Source organism: Colletotrichum karsti, assembly GCF_011947395.1.
Source record: "Colletotrichum karsti strain CkLH20 chromosome Unknown Scaffold5, whole genome shotgun sequence".
In the NCBI taxonomy this organism is placed as follows: domain Eukaryota; kingdom Fungi; phylum Ascomycota; class Sordariomycetes; order Glomerellales; family Glomerellaceae; genus Colletotrichum; species Colletotrichum karsti.
Window position 1 is genome coordinate 722,356 of NW_024065905.1, and position 25,162 is coordinate 747,517.

General features: G+C 53.1%; 8 protein-coding genes across 8 annotated transcripts; 6 read left to right on the forward strand and 2 right to left on the reverse strand.

Annotated features, from left to right (window-relative positions):
• Nucleotides 1–256: 256 nt before the first annotated feature.
• On the forward strand, nt 257–2,298 carry CkaCkLH20_02224 (C6 zinc finger protein; the record flags this gene model as incomplete). The annotated part of the gene is made up of 4 exons (XM_038884943.1): nt 257–305; nt 350–474; nt 542–1,027; nt 1,081–2,298. The coding sequence occupies 4 exons, from the start codon at nt 257–259 to the stop codon at nt 2,296–2,298; spliced, it is 1,878 nt and encodes a 625-aa protein (XP_038749731.1).
• Nucleotides 2,299–4,877: 2,579 nt separating this feature from the next.
• Nucleotides 4,878–6,590, forward strand: CkaCkLH20_02225 (histidine acid; the record flags this gene model as incomplete). The annotated part of the gene is made up of 4 exons (XM_038884944.1): nt 4,878–5,034; nt 5,090–5,223; nt 5,284–5,432; nt 5,492–6,590. 4 exons carry the CDS (start codon nt 4,878–4,880, stop codon nt 6,588–6,590), a joined length of 1,539 nt encoding a protein of 512 aa, XP_038749732.1.
• A 2,208-nt stretch (nt 6,591–8,798) lies between these two features.
• On the forward strand, nt 8,799–10,355 carry CkaCkLH20_02226 (uncharacterized protein; the record flags this gene model as incomplete). The annotated part of the gene is made up of 8 exons (XM_038884945.1): nt 8,799–8,922; nt 8,978–8,997; nt 9,059–9,095; nt 9,155–9,222; nt 9,279–9,530; nt 9,584–9,705; nt 9,762–9,823; nt 9,874–10,355. 8 exons carry the CDS (start codon nt 8,799–8,801, stop codon nt 10,353–10,355), a joined length of 1,167 nt encoding a protein of 388 aa, XP_038749733.1.
• Nucleotides 10,356–11,043: 688 nt separating this feature from the next.
• CkaCkLH20_02227 (uncharacterized protein) lies at nt 11,044–11,926 on the forward strand (the record flags this gene model as incomplete). Its single annotated transcript, XM_038884946.1, has 3 exons — nt 11,044–11,347; nt 11,410–11,836; nt 11,884–11,926. The coding sequence occupies 3 exons, from the start codon at nt 11,044–11,046 to the stop codon at nt 11,924–11,926; spliced, it is 774 nt and encodes a 257-aa protein (XP_038749734.1).
• Nucleotides 11,927–12,185: 259 nt separating this feature from the next.
• Nucleotides 12,186–14,450, reverse strand: CkaCkLH20_02228 (ubiquitin fusion degradation protein; the record flags this gene model as incomplete). The annotated part of the gene is made up of 1 exon (XM_038884947.1): nt 12,186–14,450. One exon carries the CDS (start codon nt 14,448–14,450, stop codon nt 12,186–12,188), a length of 2,265 nt encoding a protein of 754 aa, XP_038749735.1.
• Nucleotides 14,451–17,836: 3,386 nt separating this feature from the next.
• Nucleotides 17,837–19,312, forward strand: CkaCkLH20_02229 (uncharacterized protein; the record flags this gene model as incomplete). The annotated part of the gene is made up of 2 exons (XM_038884948.1): nt 17,837–18,135; nt 18,274–19,312. The coding sequence occupies 2 exons, from the start codon at nt 17,837–17,839 to the stop codon at nt 19,310–19,312; spliced, it is 1,338 nt and encodes a 445-aa protein (XP_038749736.1).
• Nucleotides 19,313–21,948: 2,636 nt separating this feature from the next.
• Nucleotides 21,949–22,696, forward strand: CkaCkLH20_02230 (uncharacterized protein; the record flags this gene model as incomplete). Its single annotated transcript, XM_038884949.1, has 2 exons — nt 21,949–22,414; nt 22,464–22,696. 2 exons carry the CDS (start codon nt 21,949–21,951, stop codon nt 22,694–22,696), a joined length of 699 nt encoding a protein of 232 aa, XP_038749737.1.
• Nucleotides 22,697–23,048: 352 nt separating this feature from the next.
• Nucleotides 23,049–24,451, reverse strand: CkaCkLH20_02231 (actin-like protein arp-6; the record flags this gene model as incomplete). The annotated part of the gene is made up of 2 exons (XM_038884950.1): nt 23,049–23,959; nt 24,016–24,451. The coding sequence occupies 2 exons, from the start codon at nt 24,449–24,451 to the stop codon at nt 23,049–23,051; spliced, it is 1,347 nt and encodes a 448-aa protein (XP_038749738.1).
• Between the last annotated feature and the right edge of the window lie 711 nt (nt 24,452–25,162).

The window sequence follows — 25,162 nt, forward strand, 5'->3', positions numbered from 1 at the left end:
CAACGCCGCAAAGTCAAGTGCGACCGTAAGTACCCGTGTGCAAATTGCATCAAGGTATGTGACCCTGTCGTTCCTCATCAATATTCCAGCCGTGTAGAAATCTCGAAGCCTGCGCGTCTCGTGCTCCTACGCGTCGTTCATCCAACCCATCCTTTCATTGCACGAAGTTTGGTCCTCGGCTCACTCCTTACGATATAGTCCAAAGCAACATGCAGTCCCAGTATTCCAGCACCAATACGGAAAAGAAGGCGACCGAATGCAGAACTTCAGGCCCGGCTCGCTCGGTGCGAGGAGCTCCTGGCCAAGTACGCCGCTGCCAGTAAAGAACCTCTTGACGACACAATCACAGCAGCCCCGACGCAATCTTCAAATATCCCCTTTTACGAGAACAACCAGATGAATTGGAAGCCAGCTGGGAAGCTCGTAGTAGAAGATGGCTCGGTTCGATTCATGGACAACTTTCTATGGGCCTCGGTATACGAAGAGGCAAGTTCCTGGAAATTCAAACAAGGCTGCGCATTCTCTGATCTTGGTGCTTTAGTTACGCTGTATGAGAGAACTGGTGGACAAGGAAGACGATGTACAAGGGAAAGAACAGCCCGAATGGGATCCCGGGGCTTCGATGCCTGATTACAGCGACTACCTGCTTGTTGGCGGCGATTCTCCCGTTGAGCAGCACCCCGAAGACTTATACCCCGATGCGAGTCAAATATTCAGGTTATGGCAAATCTTCCTAGAGAGGGTAAACTCCCTAACTAAGATCATTCATGCGCCAACACTGCAGCCTTGCGTGGTCGAAGCTGCCAGCAATCCCGGCACTCTTCCGCATAACGTCGAGGCTCTTCTCTTTGCGGTCTACAGCATGTCCGTGGTTGCGATGACCGAAGAGGAGTGCAGGAATGTACTTGGTTCTAGTACCAATGCTGCCTTTCGCCGGTTTGCGAGTGGCACAAGGAGAAGTCTGTTTCGGGCGGAGTTTCTCAAGTCACACGACTTGACGACGCTCCAGGCATTAGTACTTCACATGGTACGCCTTCCCTTCTCTCTCGAGTGAGTTTAGACTTACTAAGAGCTATACAGATGTCAATACAGGGTCGTTGCAACATTCACGGCGCCTGGATCTTGAATGGTATTTGCGTTAGAATCGCCCAGAAGATGGGTCTTCACCGAGATGGGGAGTTGCTCGGGCTACCCCCTTTTGAGACAGAGATGAGGCGTCGAATTTGGTGGCAAATCTTCATGCTCGACTGCAAGTTCTCCATGATCTCTGGCCTCAGTCAATCACTTCTCCCTCGGCCAAGTGACTGCAAGCTTCCGAAGAACCTGAATGACGCCGACTTGCACACCGGCGCGACCGAGAGATACAAAGATCGCGAAGGCCCAACGGAAATGGTCATGCCCTTGCTCATCTATCAAATCGGACACTGCATGCGACAGCAACCCGATATCGAGGCTTTGATGCTTTACAACGAGCTCAGTACGCTCAGTTCTGGGAGGAAGAGCAAAGTTCAGTCCGCTCAGATTGGATCCTTCATCAAGACGCTCCAAGACCGACTCAATGGCGTCATAGACAAGAACTCCGACCCTTCGGCAGGTCCGGTCCACGAGTTTGCATCACTCATAAAATCGTTGATACTCCAAAAGGTGAAAGAGACAACATGCCCGCCGCAAGAGCAGCCCGAGTGGGGGAGCGAAATCCTGACGCCGAAGGATAATCTCTTCAAATGGTCCGTTATGACGACGGAACAAAACATCAACGCGTACAAATCGAACAAACATCCCGGGTTTCACTGGTTTATCAAGCTTATTTTCCAATACGACGTGGTCATTTACATGGTTGGACAACTTAGCCAGAGGACCACAGGAAGTCTGGTTGAACGAGGTTGGCAGCAGCTGCCCGCTGTCTACAAGTATCATCCCGAGTTCCTCGATCCCTCCCAAGAGTACAACATGGCTCTTGCCAAGTTTGTCTTGAAAGCTTGGAAGGTCAGAGAGGATTATCTCTGCTCCGAGCATGGCATTCAGCCAGATGAGCCGATCTATGTGACCAAAATAAGGGAGATCCTGGTGCCACATATGAGCCGGGTCAGAGTAGGAACTGAGCATACCTCTCAACACCCAAACCATGGCGCAACTGAGGTATCCCACGATGCACACCCGCCGATCGACCATATGTTCTCCAGGTATCTAGATGCCGCAGCTTCGTGGGATCCGTTGGCAATGACCGACCCGGACCTCATCAATCGGCAACTGACGTCGCTGGAAGGGCTGGATATGAGAACTCCGACCGGTTGGTAGCATACCACAGAAGACTACAAACAATACATTGCTCTTACCTCCAAGACTCAACTAAGCTTGTCAGAAAACACTTTGCTCGGCACAAGGAGGCCCTTTGCGTGCTGCGATTGCCGTACCAGCTTGTTCCCAAAGTCGTATGACATTGCGAAGAAAAGTAGACTTCTAGATAATGGACTCCTCCTACGTCAAAACTCAGCGGCAGCAGACTGGGACTTATATGCGTCAGACCAGCCAGCCATTCCTCCCATTGCAATGGCTTCCACGGCTCTCACGTCCCAACCAGGCCGAACTTTTCTGTGCGATTGTCTGGCTCGGTCGGGTTTCTAGACCCGAGCGGCACTCGGGTCCAACTAGCAGCCCGAGTCGCCGGAATCGGCAGGAAAACAGTCGCGAGCATATGGCCATAGCGCCTGACGCACGACATAACGGCCAGTGGCTGTTTCAATGAAGCGAAGCGTTATTTCGGGTTCGTGTTATGGGCTTTCCTAAGTATGTTATCTAGAGGCTCTAAATTACAACTTCGTACATCACCTCATATGCATTTCTTGACATTGATTTGGCGTGGTAGAACAGGAATGCTCTACTTAGTGTCAAAACCTAGAAAGCCGAGAAGAGTGTCGAAAAACGAAGTCTCTTCTCAGTCTCAGGTAACTAATAGACTTCAAGAAAAATGTGAGATCAAGGTAGGGCTCACGTAGCAGCGAGCAAAGTAAGCTTTTCACCATATGCTGTCCAGTTGCGGTCTCTTTATACGAAACTGGCCTAAGGCGGAATAATCTCGTTGAAGCCTGCAACTGCGATGGATTCTGTTCGTTTTTGAACACTAGAGCAGCTCTTCTTCTACGCATATATCGTCACGAAGATGCAGTCACCACTCGACTCATAACTGCCTGGCAGGCCCAGCGGAAGAATCCTGAATTAGGATATCAAACAGACTAAAAGAAGAAACGCCGTTGAATGATTTTGCCATTCGTTCTGGTTGCTAGCTTCAATGTTGGTTCAATGTTGGATTCACGGCTTCACTTTCCCTGTGGACTTGGCCATGATTTCCAGATGAGTTGAACGAGTAAGCCTTCAGATCAGAGCCTTGATTACGGCTGCAAGTTGATTGTCGAATCTGACGGAGAATCTTCATACTAACGACTTCGGAACGTATTTGAAGTCGCTTCAATTGGTGCTGAAATCGATCCGCTGTAGAAATCATGAAGTAACTCTTCCGATCGGCTCTCAACTTGGAGGGCGTCTTGTCGCTATTTAGACAACCCGGTCACACCGTTTCATAACCGATGGCACTTTCTCTTATCTTTTCCAAAGCTTTTAGGTATTCAGAAACCTGTGTGCAAGGACGCTATCATTGCATGGGATGGAATGCTAGTGGGGGTGGTGGAAAACTGGCGTTAATGCTGGGCTTTAAAACTAAGAATTCGGTCTCAGTAAGGCTCTGTGTATCTTAACTTCATTTCTCATCATACTCAAGCCGGCCGCGGGTTGTTCGACTCTGAAGATACTGAAAGTTGCTGGAAACACTTAACTTCAGCCATTCCTTTAAAGCGCCCTCACAATTCCAAGCGTCATAAAGAAACCCAGTTCTACTGTCTGGTGCTATCAGCACAATTCTTTTCTTGATCTTCACTCCACTTTACTCAAAGTGCCCCAAATCGTCATGACCTTTCTAGTTGAGCTGCTTCAGTGCCATAGCCATGCTGGTCTCATGTCGGAACAGGACGTATCGGCAGCACCGAGCATGCGCAGGCGCAAATACACAGATCCTGTATGCTAATCTTGTGCATCAGAATGTTGTCTCTGGGTATTTCTCCCCAGATCCCTGTTTTGAGAAGTGAGAAAGTTGTATTCTCAAGCCAACTTGGCAAGTCTTGCTCTAGGGATGGAGCAGAATGTCTTGCAAGCGGATCACAAATGGCCGGGGTCGAAGGGCACATTCAACAAACGAATTAGACTTAAAGAAAAAAAGAACGCATCACTCAAGGTATTATGAACTTGAATAAACGTGCTTGGATCTGGCCTCGAAACTGGTTGGTTACGCCGAGTCTTTCATGACCAGTCGGCTTACCTACCACCTCGGTGAACGAACTGGGATTCGACTATTAAGGTGTGTGTTGAGGCATGCGGTGAGCTTGACCAGCTCGACATTATCGGTCATGACGTGTGGACTGACGAAACCCCTGGCCGATCTCAGCTTCCGGGCAGCGGGCCGGATCCGAGGCAATGATTAACGGTAGCGCTAGTGGAAGCAATCGCGGGGACAACGTCTCTTCTGGGACCAAATAACCGTTGCGACTCCACAACCTTGTTTAGATCCTCAAATCAAAGACAAGAGTTTCTCACGTGCTGCAGAGTGCCAATGTTACTCTGCCCGCATCGGCACGCTTGTCCGCGCAGGTCAATGAAAATAAACAGCATGATAACAGCACGTGGCCGGTGAAGGCCGGTCCGACAAGTAATGACCAGAGTCTGGTAGAGAATATATAAAATACAACGGAACCTGTAATGGATGGTTTCTGGTAGGGAATCGTGGTGCCAGCCATCTGTCTCACGAAATCAGAAGCCAGTCGTTCAAGATGGTCAACTCCAAGCTCGGTCTCGTCTGCCTTGCTGCCGGCTTGGTGGACGCTCAATCCCGATTCCTCGCGCCCGTCCAAGACATCAATCTCCCCGCGAGTGAGAGCGCCGAGCATCCCATTGAGCATCTAGGCGCCAATGGTCCATGGTATGCAGGTATGTTCTCTCATTTCCTCGAATCCAGCGTGAACCTGATCTAATCATCCACCAGGACCGAATGTCAACGGCATTTCATCGGACATTCCGGACAATTGTTTCGTCGACCAGGCAGCCTACGTGTCTCGACACGGGTCACGCTACCCGGACCCGGGCGCGTACAACGGCTGGGTGTCTATGCAAGAACGAGTCAGTTAATTTGCTTGGCCACCGTCAGAGACCAATTCAATAACATGGACTTGATTACAGTTCCAAGCCGGAAACTACACGGCTTCAGGTAGTCTCAGCTTTCTGCCCAATTGGCGGACTGTGCTGACGAACCCTTCGTCTCAAATTTCGAACCTGAGCCCGACTGGATATAAGGAAGCCCACGATCTTGGCTACACTTTGAGAACTAGGTAAATGCCGCAAACCGACAAAGCACACACACACAATAGAGTTTTGCTAACACGGGTAGGTATCCCGATCTCTACAATGAGGGCGAGGATTTCATGGTCTGGGCCAACAACTATTCCCGAGTTCTTCAAACCGCTAAGCTGTTCATTCGCGGCTACCTGGGCACCAACGCGACGCTGTTTGGAGATGTGGTTTCTGTCACTGCGAAGGGATTTCCCGGCGGCATTGGCGACTCTTTGGCGCCATCGGACATGTGCCCGGCATTCGATGACACGGAAGGCGGGGACCACGTCTCTGAGTGGAACAACGTCTACATCCCGCCCATCCTCGAGCGCCTTCAGGGGTTGATTCAGGGAAATCTCACTCTCACTCAGAACGACGTTTCGCAGATTCCCTATCTCTGCGGTTACGAGAGTCAGATCACTGGTCGCCTGTCTCCTTGGTGTGACATTTTCTCCGACGAGGAATTCCTTCAGTACGAATACTTCCAGGACCTCCGCTACTACTACGGAGTCGGTCCTGGAACTGACATTCCTTCCACCATGATGACACCGTACTTGAACGCGTTGATGGGTCTGTTTGGCGAAGGCCCTTCAGTGACCGGCAAGCGCGCGGACGGAAGCTCTTTCAAGCTCCCCAAGCTCATCATGTCATTCCTCAATGATGGACAACTGAACCAACTTGTGACGGCATCGGGCGTTTTCGATGAGCAGGAGCCCCTCTCAAGCACAGAAAAGGACGAGAACCGTCTTTTCGTGAGCTCTCGCTACACCACGATGAGGGGAACCATTGCATTCGAGCGCCTCAACTGCATTGTGCTTGGAAATGGCAACTCTGGAAACTCAACAAGTCCATGCCGCAGGTCATCTCCATCTGTCAGAAGGGCCAATTCGACTGCGCCGACGACCGGGTCCCACAACGCAACATACGTCCGCATTCGTTTGAACGATGCCGTTTATCCTGTCCCCTCATGCAAGAGCGGTCCTGGATCTTCTTGTCTGCTTGACGACTACCGGAAATATGTTGCCGACAAGCTGGAGTCTCAGGGCAACTGGATCACAAACTGCAATGTCACCACGCCCGGGGCGCCAACAACCGTGAAGGGCGCCAGTTTTTACACTGACTTGAGCAGCCCCTGGTTGAGCCACGTAGCTCCTTAGAAACGTTTGATTTCAAGCGATTTAATTTCGGAATAATATTAGTCTAGTAATATACCGCACGGCGGACAGTCACAACGCTTTCATTGATACCAGAGATGTATCTCGCGTGATTTCAGGCTTCAACTTCGCAGTCCAGCAATCATGTGATGCGTTTCTGGGCTTATTATTGCCCAGCTGTTGTATGTCCACCATAGGAATGGCTGACATTCAGCAGAAACCCTGCGTAACACAATGTCCTATGAGGATTTATGCTCTGAAAACCCAGCATGTATCTCTCCCTGATACTGCAAGATGAAGAATCGATCACCGAGACGAACATTGTTGCACATGTGATCAAATAAGGCAACAGCCTATTGGCATTTCGAAGTTGTTGATAAGTTCAATCGTAGTAGAGAGTGACAAATCTATGCCCTAAAACCTTCCCCGCACCACGAACTTTTTACAAGTGCCTTCGGATTCTCGAAATGGTAATGTAGTCGCGGCTTACACGCTCGCGGATAACCGGAACAGATAGCTGCCTGCTCCAAGAAAAGTAACCGATTCCCTGCGTGTACCCAAATGACATTTGTAAAGATGAAGGACGGAAACGAATCGCTGCGTCCCCCGCTTCAGTAGATACACGCCGAACCTTTGCTTTTACTAACATCAACCTTCAATGTAGCATTACAACCAGAATCCATTGAGCGTATTTATGGTATGACTTACGCTGCCGCCTGTAACCTTTACAGGATCCTGGATCAGCAACCGAGTAAGAACCCATGCAGGCCTTAGGCCGTCACAGTGAGAATGGAAGGTACAATCTGGGGCCATGGGACAGCTTGGCACGTGTCTCGCAGGAAGATATTTCCCCTTCCTGGTTTCATTTGGAGCGTCACGAACTCATCAGACCTCGTCCAAGTATCACCTGGAAAGTCCCAAGGTCCATAGATTGATGTAGTAACGTGGTGGTCGATCCCGGCGTCATCTGACGTTATCTATGAGAATTACGTAGGGGTTGTTGCAGGCACGTCTTGCCTATCTCATGCGACACTGGCTTGGGTATTGCCACCTGAACAACTTATTTCCATGCCAAGTTCTACTCAAGCTACCGTCGCTTTGTATCATAAGGAATAACAGATCACCGACCATCTTACACAGCAGTATTCGAGATCTGCGAACATGTTTTTAGGTGCTCATACTGAAGGTCTTCGGTAGGTAGTCGCTCCCGTTGAGTTACGCGGAACGAGTTGAGGGTGTGTGAACGACTCGCGCAAGTCTTCCACCCCTAGTTGTATCACTAAACACGCTCAACCTGAGCTGAAGCTATCCCCTCTTTTGAACTGTAAAGGTCTAGGCGCCGTTGGTCGTACAATATGAAAATGTAGTCGCCGCTGGGATCCGCTGTCGAGCGCACGTGGTGCCAAGACCTTTCACTCGTTCACTGTATGATGGGATTAACTCCGATTAGTTCCTGTCTGACTTTCTCAAGGAAACCACTAAAGCTTATTTCCTACACGTCTTGAAACACTCACGGCATGGCCCAAGCCGTGAGGTCAGACTCTACGCCTTATTGATCATCCCTCCGGAAACACTGTTCTTCGGAAAAGAGTTGGTAGCAAGCACCTCCCTGCTTTTGAACGCTGAAGTTGCATCAATTGTCCAAACACCGAAGTCAAAGACCGGCGAGCGAATAGTGTGCCTCTCGAAAGAGGTAGGCTGGGCAGAATCGCCTGATGTTAAGTGTGTACCAGAAAGGAAACTTCTGCTTCTGACGGAGCTCCAGGGAGCGAAACTTCGCGGGGAGCTTGCACCTTCCCTACTAACCAATTCGGTACTGCTTCTAGATCAGCTCGAATAACTGACTAGTATACAACATATCCGAGAACTCTGTTGATAAATCTACTCGGGCTGAGTTTTGCCCGCCCAGCGCCAACGTTGAAAGCTAGATTGCCCCCTTATGTCATTGCTTGACAAGTTTCTTGTATGCAAACCCAGGCTCTTCTCGTTCACCTCCCGTTCGTCATATGTGTCCATGACTACCTCACGTGCGCGGCATGATGCTCTGAACTGCCAACAGACTTGGAACGTGGAGGCGCGACGTATCATCCACAACGCATTCGCGATTAATTGCAACTACTCTGGTCCCGAGCAAATGGCTCGCCAATTCTCGAATATCCCTATGAGAAAGAAACGACCATAGCGGCGCGGCGGCTGATTGAGCCAAGCACAATGGCAGACGGCTTGGTCAAGGAACTCATAGGTGCAACGGCGGCTATGATATGCCTCACCACTTTCGTAATGTCGGCACGGATTGCGATGAGACTGAGGTTGAGGACATACGGTATTGACGATGGTATGTTGTCGTGATGCGTTGGGAGGGTTGAACACTGTAACTGACCTAGGCCTAGTAACTATCACCGTCAGCTGGGTACGTTGATCTGCTTGAGCACTGTCGATAATAGTATGTGGCTAACGTCGCTCTTCCGAAGCTTCTATCATTGGCCATGTTCGCTCAAACCCTCGTTTGTATGCACTCACTATCATCTGAATGACTGTGCGAGCTCCATGATAACATTGGTCTGCAGCGGCCCATTCTGGTTTGGGTCATCACCACCGTGACGTGAATCCCCAGGACTACGAACGCTTCCTCAAAGTACACATAACCGTACCAACCAATTGCCCTCACACATATCTCTGACATGAAGACAGCTAGGCATATCGACGTCCTCGACATACAGCTATGCCCTCGCACTAGCTAAAATGTCGTTTGCCATTCTCTACATCCGAATGCTTCCCGACGAACGACTCATCATACTGAACAAAACCGTCATCGTGTTTCTTTGTTGTCAAGCGATTGAGGAAAGCATGATACCAATCTTTCAATGCCAACCAATCGCCAAGGCATGGGCGCCAAGCATGCCGGGGCGGTGCCTTGATCTTCCCGTGCTGTGGTGGGTTGGTGTAAGTTGAACTCGCTCATGATGTCGACCACACGTAAACTGACTGTCGCTTAGTTCGCCTTCAACCTTTGCACCGACTTGATACTCTTCATACAGCCTATTCCCACGTTATGGAGATTACAATTACCCCTCATCAAACGACTAGGTCTCATTGCCATGCTTTCTCTGGGTCTCATGTGAGTCTCCTTCATAAAAAAACGTCATTAAGCCTTCTATTCTGACCAGTTCAAAGGGTGTGCGCAATATCCGTCATTCGCATGCATTCCGTGACGAAAATGGGACTCGATGATACGTGTAAGTATCCTACCAATAGCCCCGACGAGGAAGCGACTGACGACCCCCAGATGGCCTTGCCGTTCCTATCATTTGGTCTGAAGCCGAGGTCAGCACTTTGATCATCTGCTCATGCGTACCATCTCTCCGCAAGATTGTACAGAAGCTGCCATGGTTCCGAGACAGGCTCGAGGGCTCTACCGACGACCTAGAAGGACCAGCGGTTCCAACAATTGGCCATATACAGAGGAAAAGACGCCCAGATGCCAAAGATGATGGATATGGAAAGGAGGGCTTCGGCCAGGATTCAGGATTGACGGGAACAACCCTTACTTACCCAGGGAGCATTTTGAGCCGGCCGACGAGAGTCTCTGTCACTGTCGATAACGATGCGGAGGAAATTCTGCGAGTTTCCTCGGCCACCACCGACGCTTCATCTACAGTACCCGAGCCTGAGAGACACAACGGCGCAAACGACGAGGTCATTATGACGCCTTTACAACCGTATCGTCCTAAAGTTCCACGGAATGAGACGACGAGCGGCAAGGAATGAAAATTATACCAGTTTTGAAAGTAATAAGACGTTAATCACACAATACTTCGCACGCCTAGAGGGCCGAAAACTCTCCATAGTGATGACTTGGACCAGTTGATTCAGCGAAACTGGCGGCTTATTCTGCTGCCCGCACAAATATTCCCACATCATCAATCTTGGTTGTCTGTCCTGACGTCGAAAGGCCAGCTTTTGACGCGCTAACTGCCTGCTCTCTGATAACAAAGTCTTTTGTGGGGCCTCATTCCGGGAGAGCGTATGGTGCGCCGGCGGCTCAGTATCGTAAGAGGATGAAATCGGAGTGGACTGACCGGATGTGGGGCCGAGCAAGCCGGAGGACACGGAAGGCACCCGGCGCCTGGTTTCGGCCCCGAAAGTCAATGACGTATGAGACCTCGATGGTCGACGTAAGTGCATCACATCGATACTGCGATCGAGCCGATGAACTTCTGAGCCATTGTAAGTGTGCCGGCGCTTCGGAAACCGGTCATTACAAACGCCGACTGTAGGCGTCACACCACCCTACTCATCCTGGGCGACGAATGCGAACGTCATGCCAAAGCGTCTCTGTGATCATTGAAAAGGTCGAATACCCCAAACTCCCATATTACAAGTTACCAAAGACCGCATCCCACAGCAAATCGACAACCAACTTACAGTAATCATATCACGTAGACCAAAATCGAAAATGGGCATCTCTCTCTCAACTGCCAAGTGGCTCGCGCCCCTGTCATTCGCCGTCGACTTCGCGGCCCAGAACTATGGCATGCTCAGCACCCCAAACATGAAGGATGTGCACGACGCCAACCTGTCCTTCTTCTCCCCGCAGCCAATGTTCATCGCCGCCTTCTTCTTCCCGCAGCAGCTTTTCCAATTGGCATGGCTCTGGCGCTTGTACAAGGCCGACCCGAAGGCGGAGCAAATGGCACCAGATGTCGCGACCATGGTCGACTTCGCGCCGTTCTATGCGCTCGGAAACTTCTGCATCGCGAGTGAGTTCAAATTTCGCACAAAGACCACCACTGCGCATGATGTTAACCGAGTTTACGTGTAGCCTGGATGATCTTCTGGAATAACTCGGACTTGAAGACCTCCAATGTCTTCGTCGTGATCAACAGTCTCGCCCAGCTCTACTTCATCGCCAGCCGTCTCCCAAAGATGAACACCAAGTCTATCAACTCTGTTCTCACACATGTTGTGGCCAAGACGTTTGCTGGCATTGGCGTGTTAGATCTTCTGCACAACGGGTCCGTCGCCTATTTTGTCGGGCAGCAGCCGTCCACCGCGGTGAAGGTACTCACGGGTGTGGGATTCGGACTGCTCGCGTCAGCCAGCGATTGGATCTTTGGCGGATGTCTCGTGTATGACTTGATTGCGCTCAGTGTCGGACAGTCCATTTATGGCAACGTTGGCTGGAGTAGGTTGCTGGGTATCTATGCCGGCGGCGCTGCTGCTCTTGTTGGAGCCAAGAATCTCTTGAGGTAAGTTACTCTTTATGGAGACAACGGACAGGGCTGACAATATGTAGGTCGCCGTACGTGAGCCAGAGTCCTGGATATCAGCCGCTGTAAAGTTGATGGTTAGGTCGAAAAATGCGATGTCATGAATTGCAATCAAGCCTGTAAACTAGGATGTATGAATATGGTGACAGTTGGAATAATGGTTGGGCAGGCGCCATTCATAGGCTGTTTCAAGTACCACTTGTTATTCCATGCTTCTTGATCTCTCTTTGCTGCGTACAACGTGCTGCAACGTCTATATGGTATCATTCATCGTCTCCCATCTGTTCCGTGCCTCCATAACGCCTGTTCTATACCTATGCATGTCCTTCTACCTGGTGGGCGCCCAATTGCCAAGCCATTCTCTCGCCTTATCCAAATCTCCAGATGCCGCCTCGCACGCAGCAATGCACCACTCAAAGTCCCAAACTCCCTCCCCAGCGATCATCTCAGCCAACTTCCTACGTCGCTGAGATCCTTCATCAACGCAAAAGTGCATTGGCTCCTGCAAGTTGGGGATGCTCAACACGAGCGGCTTCACAAGAGGAAGTGCAGCCTGCGCGCTAGCTCCCTTCGACTCGAGGCCGAGATTGGCCCTTCCTGAGCGACACCATTCGTTCCCGCACCACTTCTTCCCGCAGCCGGTCATCAACTGGCTCAGATACCTCCTCTCGATGCGACGCGTAAGTGCCTTGCCCTCCGGGTCATGCATGCTGACGTATAGAGGCCCGAAGCATAGGGAGCAGAGGCCGAGTTCGTTGCCGGGGCCCTGGCCCATCGCCGTCCCCGCGCCGACAGCGCCCGTCGATCCGACACCGTGAAGAGTCCGTCCGCAGTTGGCGTTTCTGCATATGTCAGGCTTCGGCCTGGACACCTTGTCTAGCTCATGGTGCTTCATGTGGGCAGCCATGTCACGCATGCGGACAATCTTTGAGCATAGATGGCAGTCGGTAGTTCGAGCGCCATCCGCGAGCTCATGCGCTGTGAGACCTGATAAGATGACTTCGGCCGAGGGGTTAAGAGGATCACCCTCCTGAGGTACTTCCAGGTGACAGAATTGGCAAAGAATTAGCTTCCCTGGGCACACGCTTGTGCGATGCAATGCCAGTTCCACCAAAGAAGGGGCCGTGAAATCACAGGCTGGACAGCGCCGCTCTGTGTGTCGAACGTCATCGTGCTTGGTCTTGCTGGAGGAGGAGTCGCCGAAAGCGTCGTCGTGTTCGCAGTGCCAGTGTGAATCCCACTCTGGAGATCCCTTCTTGAAGACGTGTTTGCATTTAGGACAAGAAATGTTGTTCCGCAGACAGAAGTTCTGATGCAACACCATTGTCCGTTTCGGGACCCACTGTTGACAATTGGTGCATTGTTCTTCGTCGGGGGATCTCGCGTCACCATCAGTGAGGTCAATTGGCTTCTCATTCGAACCTTGGGCGGTGTCTGCCTTGGCCCTTAAGAAGAATGACACCGGTGTCCCAGAAGCGTTTGTTGATGGGTACCCATGCACAGATATGAGAAGCTCCTCTGCATTCTCAAGCTCTACGTTCGTCGGTTGAATGATAATCGACTTCGTGCCGTCTGTCGGAGGACTGAAGTTACCGAAAACATGTTCGGTGTCGCGTGGGAGAGCTCGTTGTCTGGTCGACTTTGGACTGATGAACAAGTCCACAGAACTTTCGTCGCTCAACCCCGTCAACTCGATCGTTAATGGGCGGCTCCGGTCCCAGGACGGCAGCTCGTAATCGACGTATTCGCCAGGCAACACCTGGCCTTCGACAGCTTTCCACACGTCAATCTCGCCTCCTTTTGAGCTGCCGTTCGCCGTGCCAGGCTGGGCCTTGGCCATGATCTGGCGCATCGTTTCGCGTGCTTGTTCTTCGTTCAACGCCTCGATATCGACCTCCAAATCCGTATCGACCACACATATGCCGTCTCCTTCGGGAAGAAATTTGTCCACCAAAAACTTGAACTCCTCGCCCTTGACACCGCGAACCGACAACACCGAGTCTTTCGTCAACGTTGTATAGCTTTCGCGCAGTTGTCTTTCGAGGAGTGATTTCCAATCGTCAGGATCGTACCCGGCCTCTAGTGGTCGCAGTCTAACGTAGGTGCCTTTGGGCAGCTGCTTGGCGTGGACTGTCACCGTCGGCTTGGCGTCGTGTACCATGTCGGATTCCAGGTCGATCGGTTCGTCGTCGGTGCCTTCGTTGCCAAAGTCGGAAGGCAGAATTCCAAGGGCGTCCATCAGGTATGGCCCCAACGCGACCTCGCCTTCTTCGGCGGAGAACTCTCGAATGCCAGCATAAACGGCATTTCCGTTCTTCTGGTTCACGAGCCGAAACATCAAGGGATTGGGCAGCTGTTGAGACGTGTCTCTATGCGCTGCCTGCTGCGAGCGAGCATACGGATTGAACGGATCGTAGGATGTGAAACTCGAGTTCGAGGGTGCGGGCGGTCTCGGTGAGGCGGCGAGGAGTTGTTCGAGGGCTGTTTGCGGCAGGAGGATCTTGTCGCCGCGGAGGTTCTTCGGGGCCGACTTGGACGGTGGCAGCACCGCGAAGGCTTCTGACCATTTCAGGTCAGGTTGCGTATCCTCCATTTGCTACTTGTTTGTCTCGGTATCTATCGCGTCGACGGTTCGAGGGCGGGCGGCTTGGTGGGGTGGAGGGGTAAAAACGAGGATTTGAAGGTGAAAAATGTCGTTATCGCGCTTTGACATGAGCAGAAGGAAACAGAGAACAGAAAGCAAGAAAAGAATATGATCGTTCCATCTACTTGTGTGGCCGTTCCAAGGCTGGCTTACGCGGAAAACACCACGTCGAGGTCGCGATGAATCAGCACGGTGATGGGATTCTTCAGGTTTCCAGAAAATCGGTGCAATTGAATTGCGGCGGCGGTGGGACCCGGCTCCGCGCACCAGCCTCATTACGTCAGATTCACGAGCCACACTTGGACTCAGCCCGTATCGGCTAGCTAGCGCCACATCTTATCTCCGTTGCGATTGCGGAGCAGGTACCCACCCCGGCCGACTCTCGGATTCTCGGATCCGGGCCCGGACGCCGAGTCCGGTGGCGGCAGGATTGTGGAAATTTGACCGACGCCACGCTGCATGACCCCGACCCAATCAGAGTCCGGCGATAATGTCAAAAGCCATTCTAACGATTACAATGCAGTCAGAGTCAGGATGGCATTGGCAGCAGTGCAACACAACACTCCGAGAACTCCGGGCGCGCACGTACTCACCGCCATCCAGAATAGAATAGAACGAAACAAATGACACTCTGCTGGTTAAAATAAACTGAATCATGATGTGCAATTGCCAAGAAGCTTCATGCCCCAAAACAGCATTTGCGTCCTCCACCGTCGACCAGAACAGAAATATTAGAAACATGCAAAAGACCGAAACAAAATTGGTCAAAACCCCCGACTCCTCGACTCCGGACTGCAACTCCGTGACCCCCGGAGCAGGGTCAGCTCGCGGATCAGCGCGCCGAAACACCACCCAAAACAGGCATGGCGAACCCTCAAAGTTCGCCAAGGCCATCACAGTCGCTGTCCGTCACGGATGGTTCAAGTACCGATATTGATGGCTGGGAGCTGCAGAATGCCGTCGTGCCCGACAATCGCTGAACAACAGAGGGGAAAACATCACCACTGGAGTGCAGCGTCACCCACACCAGGAGCCAACGTGATCAGTGTTGCCAGGTAAGCTACAGCCGCCGGCAGCGATGGGAGCCAACTGGAGCAGCTCGAGTCGAGAACCGAGCAAGGGACATCCCACAGTGGCGTGCCGCACCCCGGTTAAGTTTGGTGTGGTGGATGGGGTGGAATATGGGGTGAGACTGCCCCAAAGTGCATCTCACGCAGCGCAGCGTAGCGGAGCGGAAGCCATCGATTCGAATGTCTTCTCCTTTCCCTCGACTCGAGTGAGAGATAGAAGTAGGGTCTGTGAAACTACCATGTATGACTGCTACCCCGACGTGGAGATGGGATCTCCGGCATAAGCTACCTAGCGCCCATCACTAGCTGCATGAGCCTGTGAGCTGCAAGGTGACCATACCTACTCATGGTGAAAGTACCTGCTGGCTGTAAGTCTGCCAGCGACACAAACAAATAGCAAGCAGTCATTAGAAGCCGTGGAGCGGAGGCGGGCTCCAACGAAGCTAAACAATCGAGGCAGGTTTAAGCGGTTGGAGCGGCTAATTTGGACTTGTAACACTTTCAAGACGGGCCCAGCTACGACACGTTTATGGGAGCTTGGATCCCGCCGCGGGATGGGGGATGAATTGGATGGGGCGGGAGTTCTGGTTGATCGAAGCTCCGTGGCCTTCAACCTGCTCTGTTGGTGCTAGTTGAGATGGCTGCCCAGCCGAGCCAGGAAGACCTGTCCAACTTTGCGAATGCTTCTTTAGCCGTGCGAATGGTGTAATTAAAGAGGAGACCCTATGCTTATTATCTCGGGTCAAAGTTCGCGGATATGCGCCTCTGGGCTCACCTCCAGATCCGCCGCCTGCACTCTGCTGCAGATGCAAGATGGTCGTTTTTGACGAGAAGCATCATGCCCGCCTGACCAGCAGATGGAGCTGGGCATCGCCTCACCTCATCTCAACACCACCTCGCCATCTCCCTTTCCCCTTTTCCTACTCAAGGGTCCCATTCACACCCAATCCTCGCCAACCATCCCTCCCATGTCAGTCAACCTGCTATTGCCTCACCTTTCGGTCCGTTCCTTACTTTCTTTTCTGCCTCAGTTACCGCTGCCGCGGCCCCCCAGAAAAACTCATACTATGAGCATGCATGGCACGGAGACAGCTTCGACATTCCAGGTGCCAGCGCAGCGGACCTCCTCCGTTGCTCTGCATCTGCCAAGACCGCACCAGACGGCAGGTTGAAGCTCTTCCGTTTCAACCGTACTATCCACCCCTTCTGTTCCAATGGCTCCATGATCCATTGACTGGACACGGCCGATCCTTCTTTCAGGGTCCGACCCAACTGGACCAACCCCAGATACTTCTGCCGAGTCGAGTCTCGACAACACCTGCCCTGCTGGGTATGGGGAACGCGAGGGGGTACGCCGGTACGTCGGGCATGTAGCGATGATGCGTCTCTCTGGGTCTCAGGTCTCCTTCGGTCTTTAAACAGCACAACACACAACAGCAAACAGAAGCGAAGCATCGAGTGGACAGATTGGAACATGTACATCGATGATTGACAAGCATAGCCGTATCAAATGGGTGGGCAACTTGGACGTCCATCCACTTGGATCTTGGACTGGTCTAGCCTGCTGGGCTCTAGCCCGCCCGTGCTGCATCTCTCGGCGCATCTTGTTGACGGTGCGCGTCGACCCCAAGGTCCAAGGTCCAAGGTCCCAGGTCCCTTGCTCGAATGTACATCCCTTTGCTGGCTTGGCCTTGCCTTGCTTTGCTTGCGCGCCTCACGTCACGGAGTACCTCTTCACCGCAAAGCTACCCTCACAATCGCGGTCCAGAATAGACTGGATGGGTGGATGGATGGATGGACACTCCCACGTTTCCTGTCTTGTCCTGTCTTGTCTTGTCTTGCCCGGACGCTAGCCTGCCGTCCGCGCATCCTGTACCTCGCAAGGTTCGACGGCGTAGATATTTAGACCGACACGTCTTCCCTCCGGAGAAGCGCCTCTTGAACCGGTCCTACATGTCACTCACCACCAAGCAGAGCTCTCCAAGTATTCAGCCCCATGTAAATCGTCGCCGCCAACGTCACCCCGTCTAGAAGCCGACCGAGAGATTGCGACAACCCCCCCAGCGATCCCCGTCCCGATCACCTTCGACGACGGCCACAATTTTCCTGCCGCGCGCCCTCTTCCTCTTGCATCTTCCTCAACTTCAACCAAACTATACCTTCACCTCCAGTCTGATCGCCGCAAGCCCTCGTGGTTTCCGGCCGTCGCGTAATACCTAGACTCAGCTCCCCCGATTCTCCCCCATCGCGCGCGTTCGCCGTAACATGCTCCAGGACGTCGAAGACGCCAACACGCTTTACGAGAACCCGGCCACAAATCTCCTCAATCTCCTCTGGAATCCTCTCATCCTCTCTCACACAGCTCCTCACCTCTCCGTCCATGATCGCCTGAGCCTCGCATCCACCAGCCGAAGCTTCCGGGATCTTGTAAACCACACACCAGGTGTATTCAGACACCTCGAACTGACCCACGTCAAGAGTGCGCAGTTTGACATTGATGGCATTGACCGCGGTGGCGAAGTTTGGCGCAACGTCCAGCTTGACGAGAATTTGACCGAAGATGAGTAAGTTGTTTCTCCCTCTTACCTGGCGACTCAACGGCGCCTCAACGGCGTCATTCTCGGTCGCAAAAACGGCCGTGTGGGGACGGCGGAGAAGTCGCAACCACGAGATCCCAAACTGACCAGGCGAATCCTCGACAGCTTCTATTCCGGCCCGTTGAGAGGCATCTTTTCCATTTTCCGCCGCCGAGACATCCTCCAAGATGTGCAGACGCTGATCCTCGACGGCCTGTCCGTCACCGCCGAGCTCTGCCACGAGGTCATCAACGACCCGGCTTACAGCGTGCGCATTCTCTCCGTCCGCGGCGCGAAGAACCTCAACGAGCGCAACCTCTGCCGCTCCCTTCAGTATGCCTGCAGACCCTCGCGACCGGAGGGCACGCCCAGGCTGAAGGGTCTGTACGTCTTCGGCGCCCGAGACAGCCAGCTGTCCCCGATGACGGCATCGGGCGTCTCCGCCGCCGCTGCGGTCTCGCACGCCGCGCAGATCGGCGCAGGATGGAACGCCAAGTCCCAGCAGGCCTTGAGCTCCGCTCTGCGCAGCGAGGGAGACGACTGGTACCAGAAGAAAGGCCGCGTCGTCACCAGACACCTCGTCGAAGAGTGGGCCAACACCCTGGTCGACTGCCACGGCATCATCGCCTTCGATGCCGTTCCGTGTTCCGGCCCTCACCACATCAACTCTCCGGCGTATGGTAAGGTCAAGATCCCGGCCTCGGCGCGGCATTGGGCCGTGGCGACCGTCGCATTGGGGGGCTGTGCCGGTTGCGGCGCCGCTCCGGAGGGCATGACCGTCCACGAACACACCCCGGCGAGCCATCGTCCGCTTTTGTCTCCGCCGCCGATGTTGACCTCCTCGATCAAGGCCGCGACAACGCCGCAGCCCGGCACCGGTCCCGGCTCGACGTCCTCCTTCGTCGCCCGATGCGTCGACTGCCTCCGCGAGCGCTACTGCGCCGGCTGCAACAAGTGGTGGTGCGAGGAATGCTACCAAACCCCGAGCGCCGCGATCGAGCTGGCCGAAACCGACGTCATCATCGTCGACCCCGAGGGCGGCTCCTGGGTCCAGCACCAGGAGCAACAGAGCCAGCCCAAGATCAAGGTACGAAACGGCAAATGCTTCCCGGAATGCACCGCGAGCGAGGTCATCGATGCGCAGAATGAAGTGTTGCTGGGCTAGGTCCGACGTCGTCTCCTCCACCGTCTGGCGTAGCCTGTCTCCCAAAGTGTATGCCATAATGCTGTCTATGCTCCTCGTTGTTCTCCCACCCCATGACTGTAACCCGGCTTTGACCCCTTGACAAGCTCATGTGTGGCACGGATCCCGACGACCGAAGATGCTAACAGAGATCTGCGTAGGCACGTATCACCAAGAGCTGCTGGGAGTGCGGGAGCAATGTGAGTACCAAAGGCCTAGATCCCAAGACTGTTGCTCGACTTTGGGAACCAAGCTAATGCCCAGCAACAGTGTCACGATTGCATTGAACGCACCCAGAGGCTCTGCAGAGGCTGCTGCGGCGGCTACTGCTTAGTTCACAACGAGGGGTCAACCTCTACCTTCGTAAGTCTCCCTTAGTCGTGCGCAATCTAGACCCTGCTGACCGTGTTCCTCCTAGTGTGACTGTACGACTTCTCTTCCACCACAAAACGACACGCAGACCGCTGACCTTTGTGTATAGGGTGCTCAAGCCGAGGACGCTTCTTGCGACACCTCTAGAACCTTCGTTTTCTCGGCCGGGGAACGATCTCCTCGCTGTTTCAGAGAGACGAGCTGTCCATGAGAGACCTTCTCATGGATTTGCGGTTCTGAATCTTTCCCTACTCCCCCCTTGATTTTCGCGCATACTCTCCACTCCGCACAAAGTCACTGAAACGTGACACTTTTTCCCAGCTCTATTCTATGATCTTACGAGGTATACGGTGTTACCTTTTACGTCTCGGCGGGGTTTCCTTCGGACGGTGTTTGTAAAATGTTTAGGTTCTCATATGCGAGCGATAGTGTCTTTCTCGTGAGATACCCCGAACGCAACGCGGTCTGAGAGGCGTTGAATGTCAAAGCTAGCGTCGCAATAGACCACACTCCAATTCAGTACTATCAACCGTTACCAAGCCCTCGCGATGGACAAATCTCGTGACACCGTTTCCTGCCTGTGCCCCTCTGCTGCCGCTCTTTTCGGTTGACATCAGACGCCCTGGTCTCTTGACCAACTGCTTCGCCCGGTTTGGCGACAGTTGGCTCCTGACTCAACTTTCATCACGCAGACTCTTGTCTCGGTCTTTTTTCGCCCCCCAGATCGTCCTGGTCGAAGATTATTGAACGAGATTACGAGGTTCGCCTGACCGAAGATCTTACCAGAGATAAGCTGGCCTAAACGAGGCTTTGAATCATCGTCACCGGACTGCGTCATGCTGAGGACTCTCTCGCCGCTCTTTGACTCATGCTGCTGCTGACAGTCGCGGGAGCTGTGTCGGTCAGGGCTGGGGATGAATGATATATCAGGTCAGCATGGCAGACCGGTCTCGGGGACGCCGGGGGAAAGCTCCTCTTTCTTGGCTATGTGACGCAGCGGGTAGCCTCATCCGCCTTTTCGGTCTAGAATGTGAAGGTGAAAATGTTGTCCCTCCACACGTTCTCATGCTTCGACTGTCACGCGTAACAAGGCACAAAGCCCTGAGCACCGGAAAACCCATGAGTCTACATGCCCAAAACCGAATCCGGAATATGTACGATTTCGTGCAGAAAGGGTGTCGACGAAACAGAACCCATGGTCTACTTCGCAACTGCCACGCACCAAAAGACCAAGTCTTGGGTGCCTGCATGAACCCTCATACGTATCTGCAGAAAGACAGCGCAGCCTCAGCGTGTACAGTCTCAAGTCAAAATACGTGAGTGACATAGTGACGGGCCATCATGCGGTGCTTGAAGGCCGGCGGAGTAAACTCCTACTGCCAAACAGCGCGAGTCCCGTGAGGGAAAAGCTGCGGGTGGTAGCACGAGTCCACTTATAACGGTCACCAGGATTCAGTTCACTCCTCATCTTCATACCGAAAACAACTGAGCATTCTCAAGTGACCTTGAAGGAATCCAATACTGATTTGGAGAACTCCTGGAGTGTTACTGTGGGAAGACGAAAAGCTGGTTCCATGGGAACGAAAAAAAGGCATGACAAAGGCGGCAAGAACCAAAATATGAGGCAAGTAACTCGGTGGCTCTATAGACATCTGCGTTGATGCTGTGACATGACTTGGTAAACCGGTTTTCCATGGTCCCCATGTGCATACAGGCGTGCGAATGGGATCGTGGCAAGTCTCACTCTCGAGTTCCCAGGGGCCCTGTACGCAGGGTCCGATCGTTCAGCCGTGTGCGAGAGCGACGGTGATCGTACATCTACAAGAGCATAATTTCCATGGTAACCCATCCGAATTTCGGTCCGCAACAGTGGCAAAAGCGATCCGCCAGGGAGCTCTTTGCCGTTGGATAGAACATGTCAGATATCATCCATCCTGTGATACCTCACCGCAAGCTTCGCCCGGGAATGACTCCGGGTTCAAGCTCGAGTCTGCCTCGACCTGACTGATGCTACCCCGCCTTGTACACGACAACCTCTCACGAGGACCACGCTTGAGGCTCTTACGAAAACCACGAGAACCAGGCGTCCCGGCCCACGAAGTTCTGGAACGAGCTCATAAAAGGTCGCCTCGTCCTGGTCCGCCAGAGGACGAAAGATCTAGAATCACCACAACCGCAGATTTGAACCGGACGCCTTGCCGGTCGCCTTAACCTTGTTCACCTCGTTCAACATGATCGCCATCACGATGTGGCCAAGAACGCTTAAACTTGCAATTTTCTGTCTGCTACTCGCGACGACAACAACACACGCCACCGACGCAGTTCTGCACCCGGAAATCGTCAAGGCGCTCAAGTCCAGCCCTACGGAGCTCGACAAGCTCGACATCCTCGCGGACGACAAAGACTGGACCTTCAACTACTTCTCCCATAAATACCACACCAACAGCCCTGGCGGAGTGGTCAACGCCAACGCTGCCACGTTCCCGGCGACCGTTGGGAATGGCATGACCATGGCCTGGATTAGTCTCGGCCCCTGCGCCATGCTTCCGCCTCATTATCACAACCGAGCCTCCAACTACGTCGTTTCCATTGAGGGAACCACCGAGACGTACATGACGCTGGAAAACGGTGCTCGCGTCGTCAAGACCCTGCTAGAACCAGGGATGATGACCCTGTTTCCGCAGGGAAGCCTGCACACCATGGCAAACACTGGTGAGTGACCCTCTCTGGCATAGAGATAGCATGTACTGACCATTTTCAGGCTGTGGAAACGCTACGCTCATCTCGGCTCTCAGCTCAGAAGACGCCGGTACACACAATGTTGCGAACGGCTTGTTCGATCTTCCTCCCAGCGTGGTTGCCGCGGCATTCGGCGGGAATCCTCTTTCCGCAAAATTCGCCCAGCTAAGACGCGATATCCCGGCCGTTGGCACCGGTGCTTCGGTTGGCTCTGCGGAGTGCCTGAAGCGTTGCGAAGCTCAAGGCTCCAAGTAGGTAGTCTACAGTATGCCCAACCATTGCCCTTTGAATAAATTCGGGCTAACTTCTTTCAGGCAACCTGTCATCTCATCTTATGGTTCTTTTCCTCGGCCTCATAGAATTGGGGGTGGCACACCATACCAGAAGTCTTTGTGGGAGGTAATTCTCGGCTGGTGGTGCGTTTGATTTCGAAAAAGAAAACCCGGTTTTCGTCTCTGTAAAGCGTATGTGGGTGGCTGTTTCTGATCCATAGAACTATGCATACTTGGGAGCATACATAGGGTGGTTTCGTGTGGTGGCAGTTATTTTCGGGGCGGTAATTTTTGACGGCGAAAGAGCCTTCATCCAGCATAAGCGTAGTAGTAATTCAATCACCTGCACCTCCAGAGCCGAACTTGTGCGCTACCCAAGCGGCACCGTACTCTTCGTACTCCTGTTTCGTGACCGAGTATTTCAGAATGTCCGGGTGCTTGGCCAAGTTTGCACCGCCGTGCCAGGTGCTCGTGATGGGATCAGCAGGGTGAGCGACCCTAACGATGCAGGCGTCTGGAACTCTCTTTACCAGCTCCTTCTCCAGGCGTTGGATGAAGCCAGGGAACAGGGCATTACCGCCGACGACGACGATGTTGGCGAGCAGACCTGGCCACAGTCCAATCGGCAGCTCGGAGAGCGATTGCATGATGACATCTGCTAGGCCCGGCTGCCGCAGGCCTATGTCCGAGGGTTGGAAGAGGAGTTCTGGCACAGAGAAGCGCTCGTTACGCAGCGTCAGGACGTCCTCGTCGCTGTCCGCCGCGCGCGCGGCCATCTTCCTGGCCTTCGTATGCATAGCTGGGTCGTAGTCCTTGACGATGCCCTTGGTACGCGTGTGGAAGTCTGGCAGAACGTAGTCCTTGGCGATGCCAGCTCCAGTCATGTACGGCTCTCGCTTTTCGCCTCGTGTTCCCTTCCAGGTCTTCTCTAAGTCGCCGTTGAAGTCGAGAGAAACATAGCTGGCCTGCTCCTTGATCTCGTTGACAATGTATGTGTCGTTGCGCATGTCGTAGTATCGAAGGGAAAGAAGGCGGGTCAGGTAGTTCGTCAGAAGCTTCCCTCCAACGTCGAGCCTGCGAACGGCCGACTGCAGCGGTCGTCCATTCAGGAGGGGCATGACTACTGTGTTGGAATAGCCCGAATCAATCAGAAGAACCACCTCGGCTGGGAGCTGCGGTATGGTATTCGGGTCTCGGGGGGTTTGGAGGATGCCTTGGATATCATGGTACGCGTTGAAGGATGCGCCTAGAAAAACGACGAGTCAGTTGGCAGCAACATGACAGAGAGCTGAGCGACCATACCTATGCCTCTGTAGTAGCTCGCGAACTGGTACTCCTCGAACACGACCTGATCACAGTTGGACTGCAGGATCGGCAGGGAGTTTGGCTGTTCTGTCAGAAGCAGCCTCGTTTCGGCCGGGTCGCATTTCTGCGGCGCCTTGTCGTCGAAGAACTCGTGATCCCAAATCTCTTTCTGCGCCTCCCAGTTGACAATGAAACCTTTCTCGACGGGTCTCCGAAATTGAATCTCTCCGAAATCGCGGCATTTGTCGAGATCCGACGCGACGTAGACCTTCCTTGCGCGATCGCGGGCGATGCAGTTTGGGATTACTCGTGGCTCTTCGGTGAGCTGGTCGGACACGAAGCCGGCTTTGATTGTGTATGCGCCATTGTCGAGAACGAGTGTCCTCGACGGAGGCGCCGGGCCCGATGATTTGCTTTTGCGGCCGCCGGCCATAGTTCGCGCAGCTGTCGTGAAGCTGGTGACGTTGGAGGAAAAAAAAGAAAAAGAAATCGAGCTCGGCTTGTGACGGAAGCTTTGGTCCTCAGAGCTTCGGTGGGTCCTGTTGGTCGGCTCACCGAGGTAAGGTCTCGGTGAGGTTTGGACACCAATCGGTCATACCCTTCCAGCTACGGAAAGGGGTCCAAACCCAAAGACAGATTTTGGGTCATTTGTAGTTTTTGGATCTTATTTCATTTATGCATCATCTAAACTCTTGGTGATATCTATGAAGACTCAGTAAGGAGAAGGCCAGCGTCTACGGCAGCAGGTCGGATGTGCCCGAGAGGTACGGTTTCATGACTGTACTTTCTGAAGGTTGAACAGCTGGAAGAACTAAGAATTTGGACCGGTTGACCGAGTTGTTCTCGTCAAGTATGCGGAGATAGACTGCTATGCTTAGAATAGAGCCTCCTTTCTTCCGGTCGGGAGATTTGAGTAGAGTCGGACGATATAGCTCCGATGGGAATGATGGCTTTTTATGAATACATGCTATAATTCCATGGCATTTATCCCATAGATACACTAGCATTGTGCCGAGATGGATCATTTGCCGGCTGATACCTCAAATGAGTTGGCTTCATGTGACAAATAGTGAGACGTGATTGGTAGAGACAACGAACGCAAAGGCAGCGTTCTCAATGTTGAAACGAGCATGCTTAGAGGTAA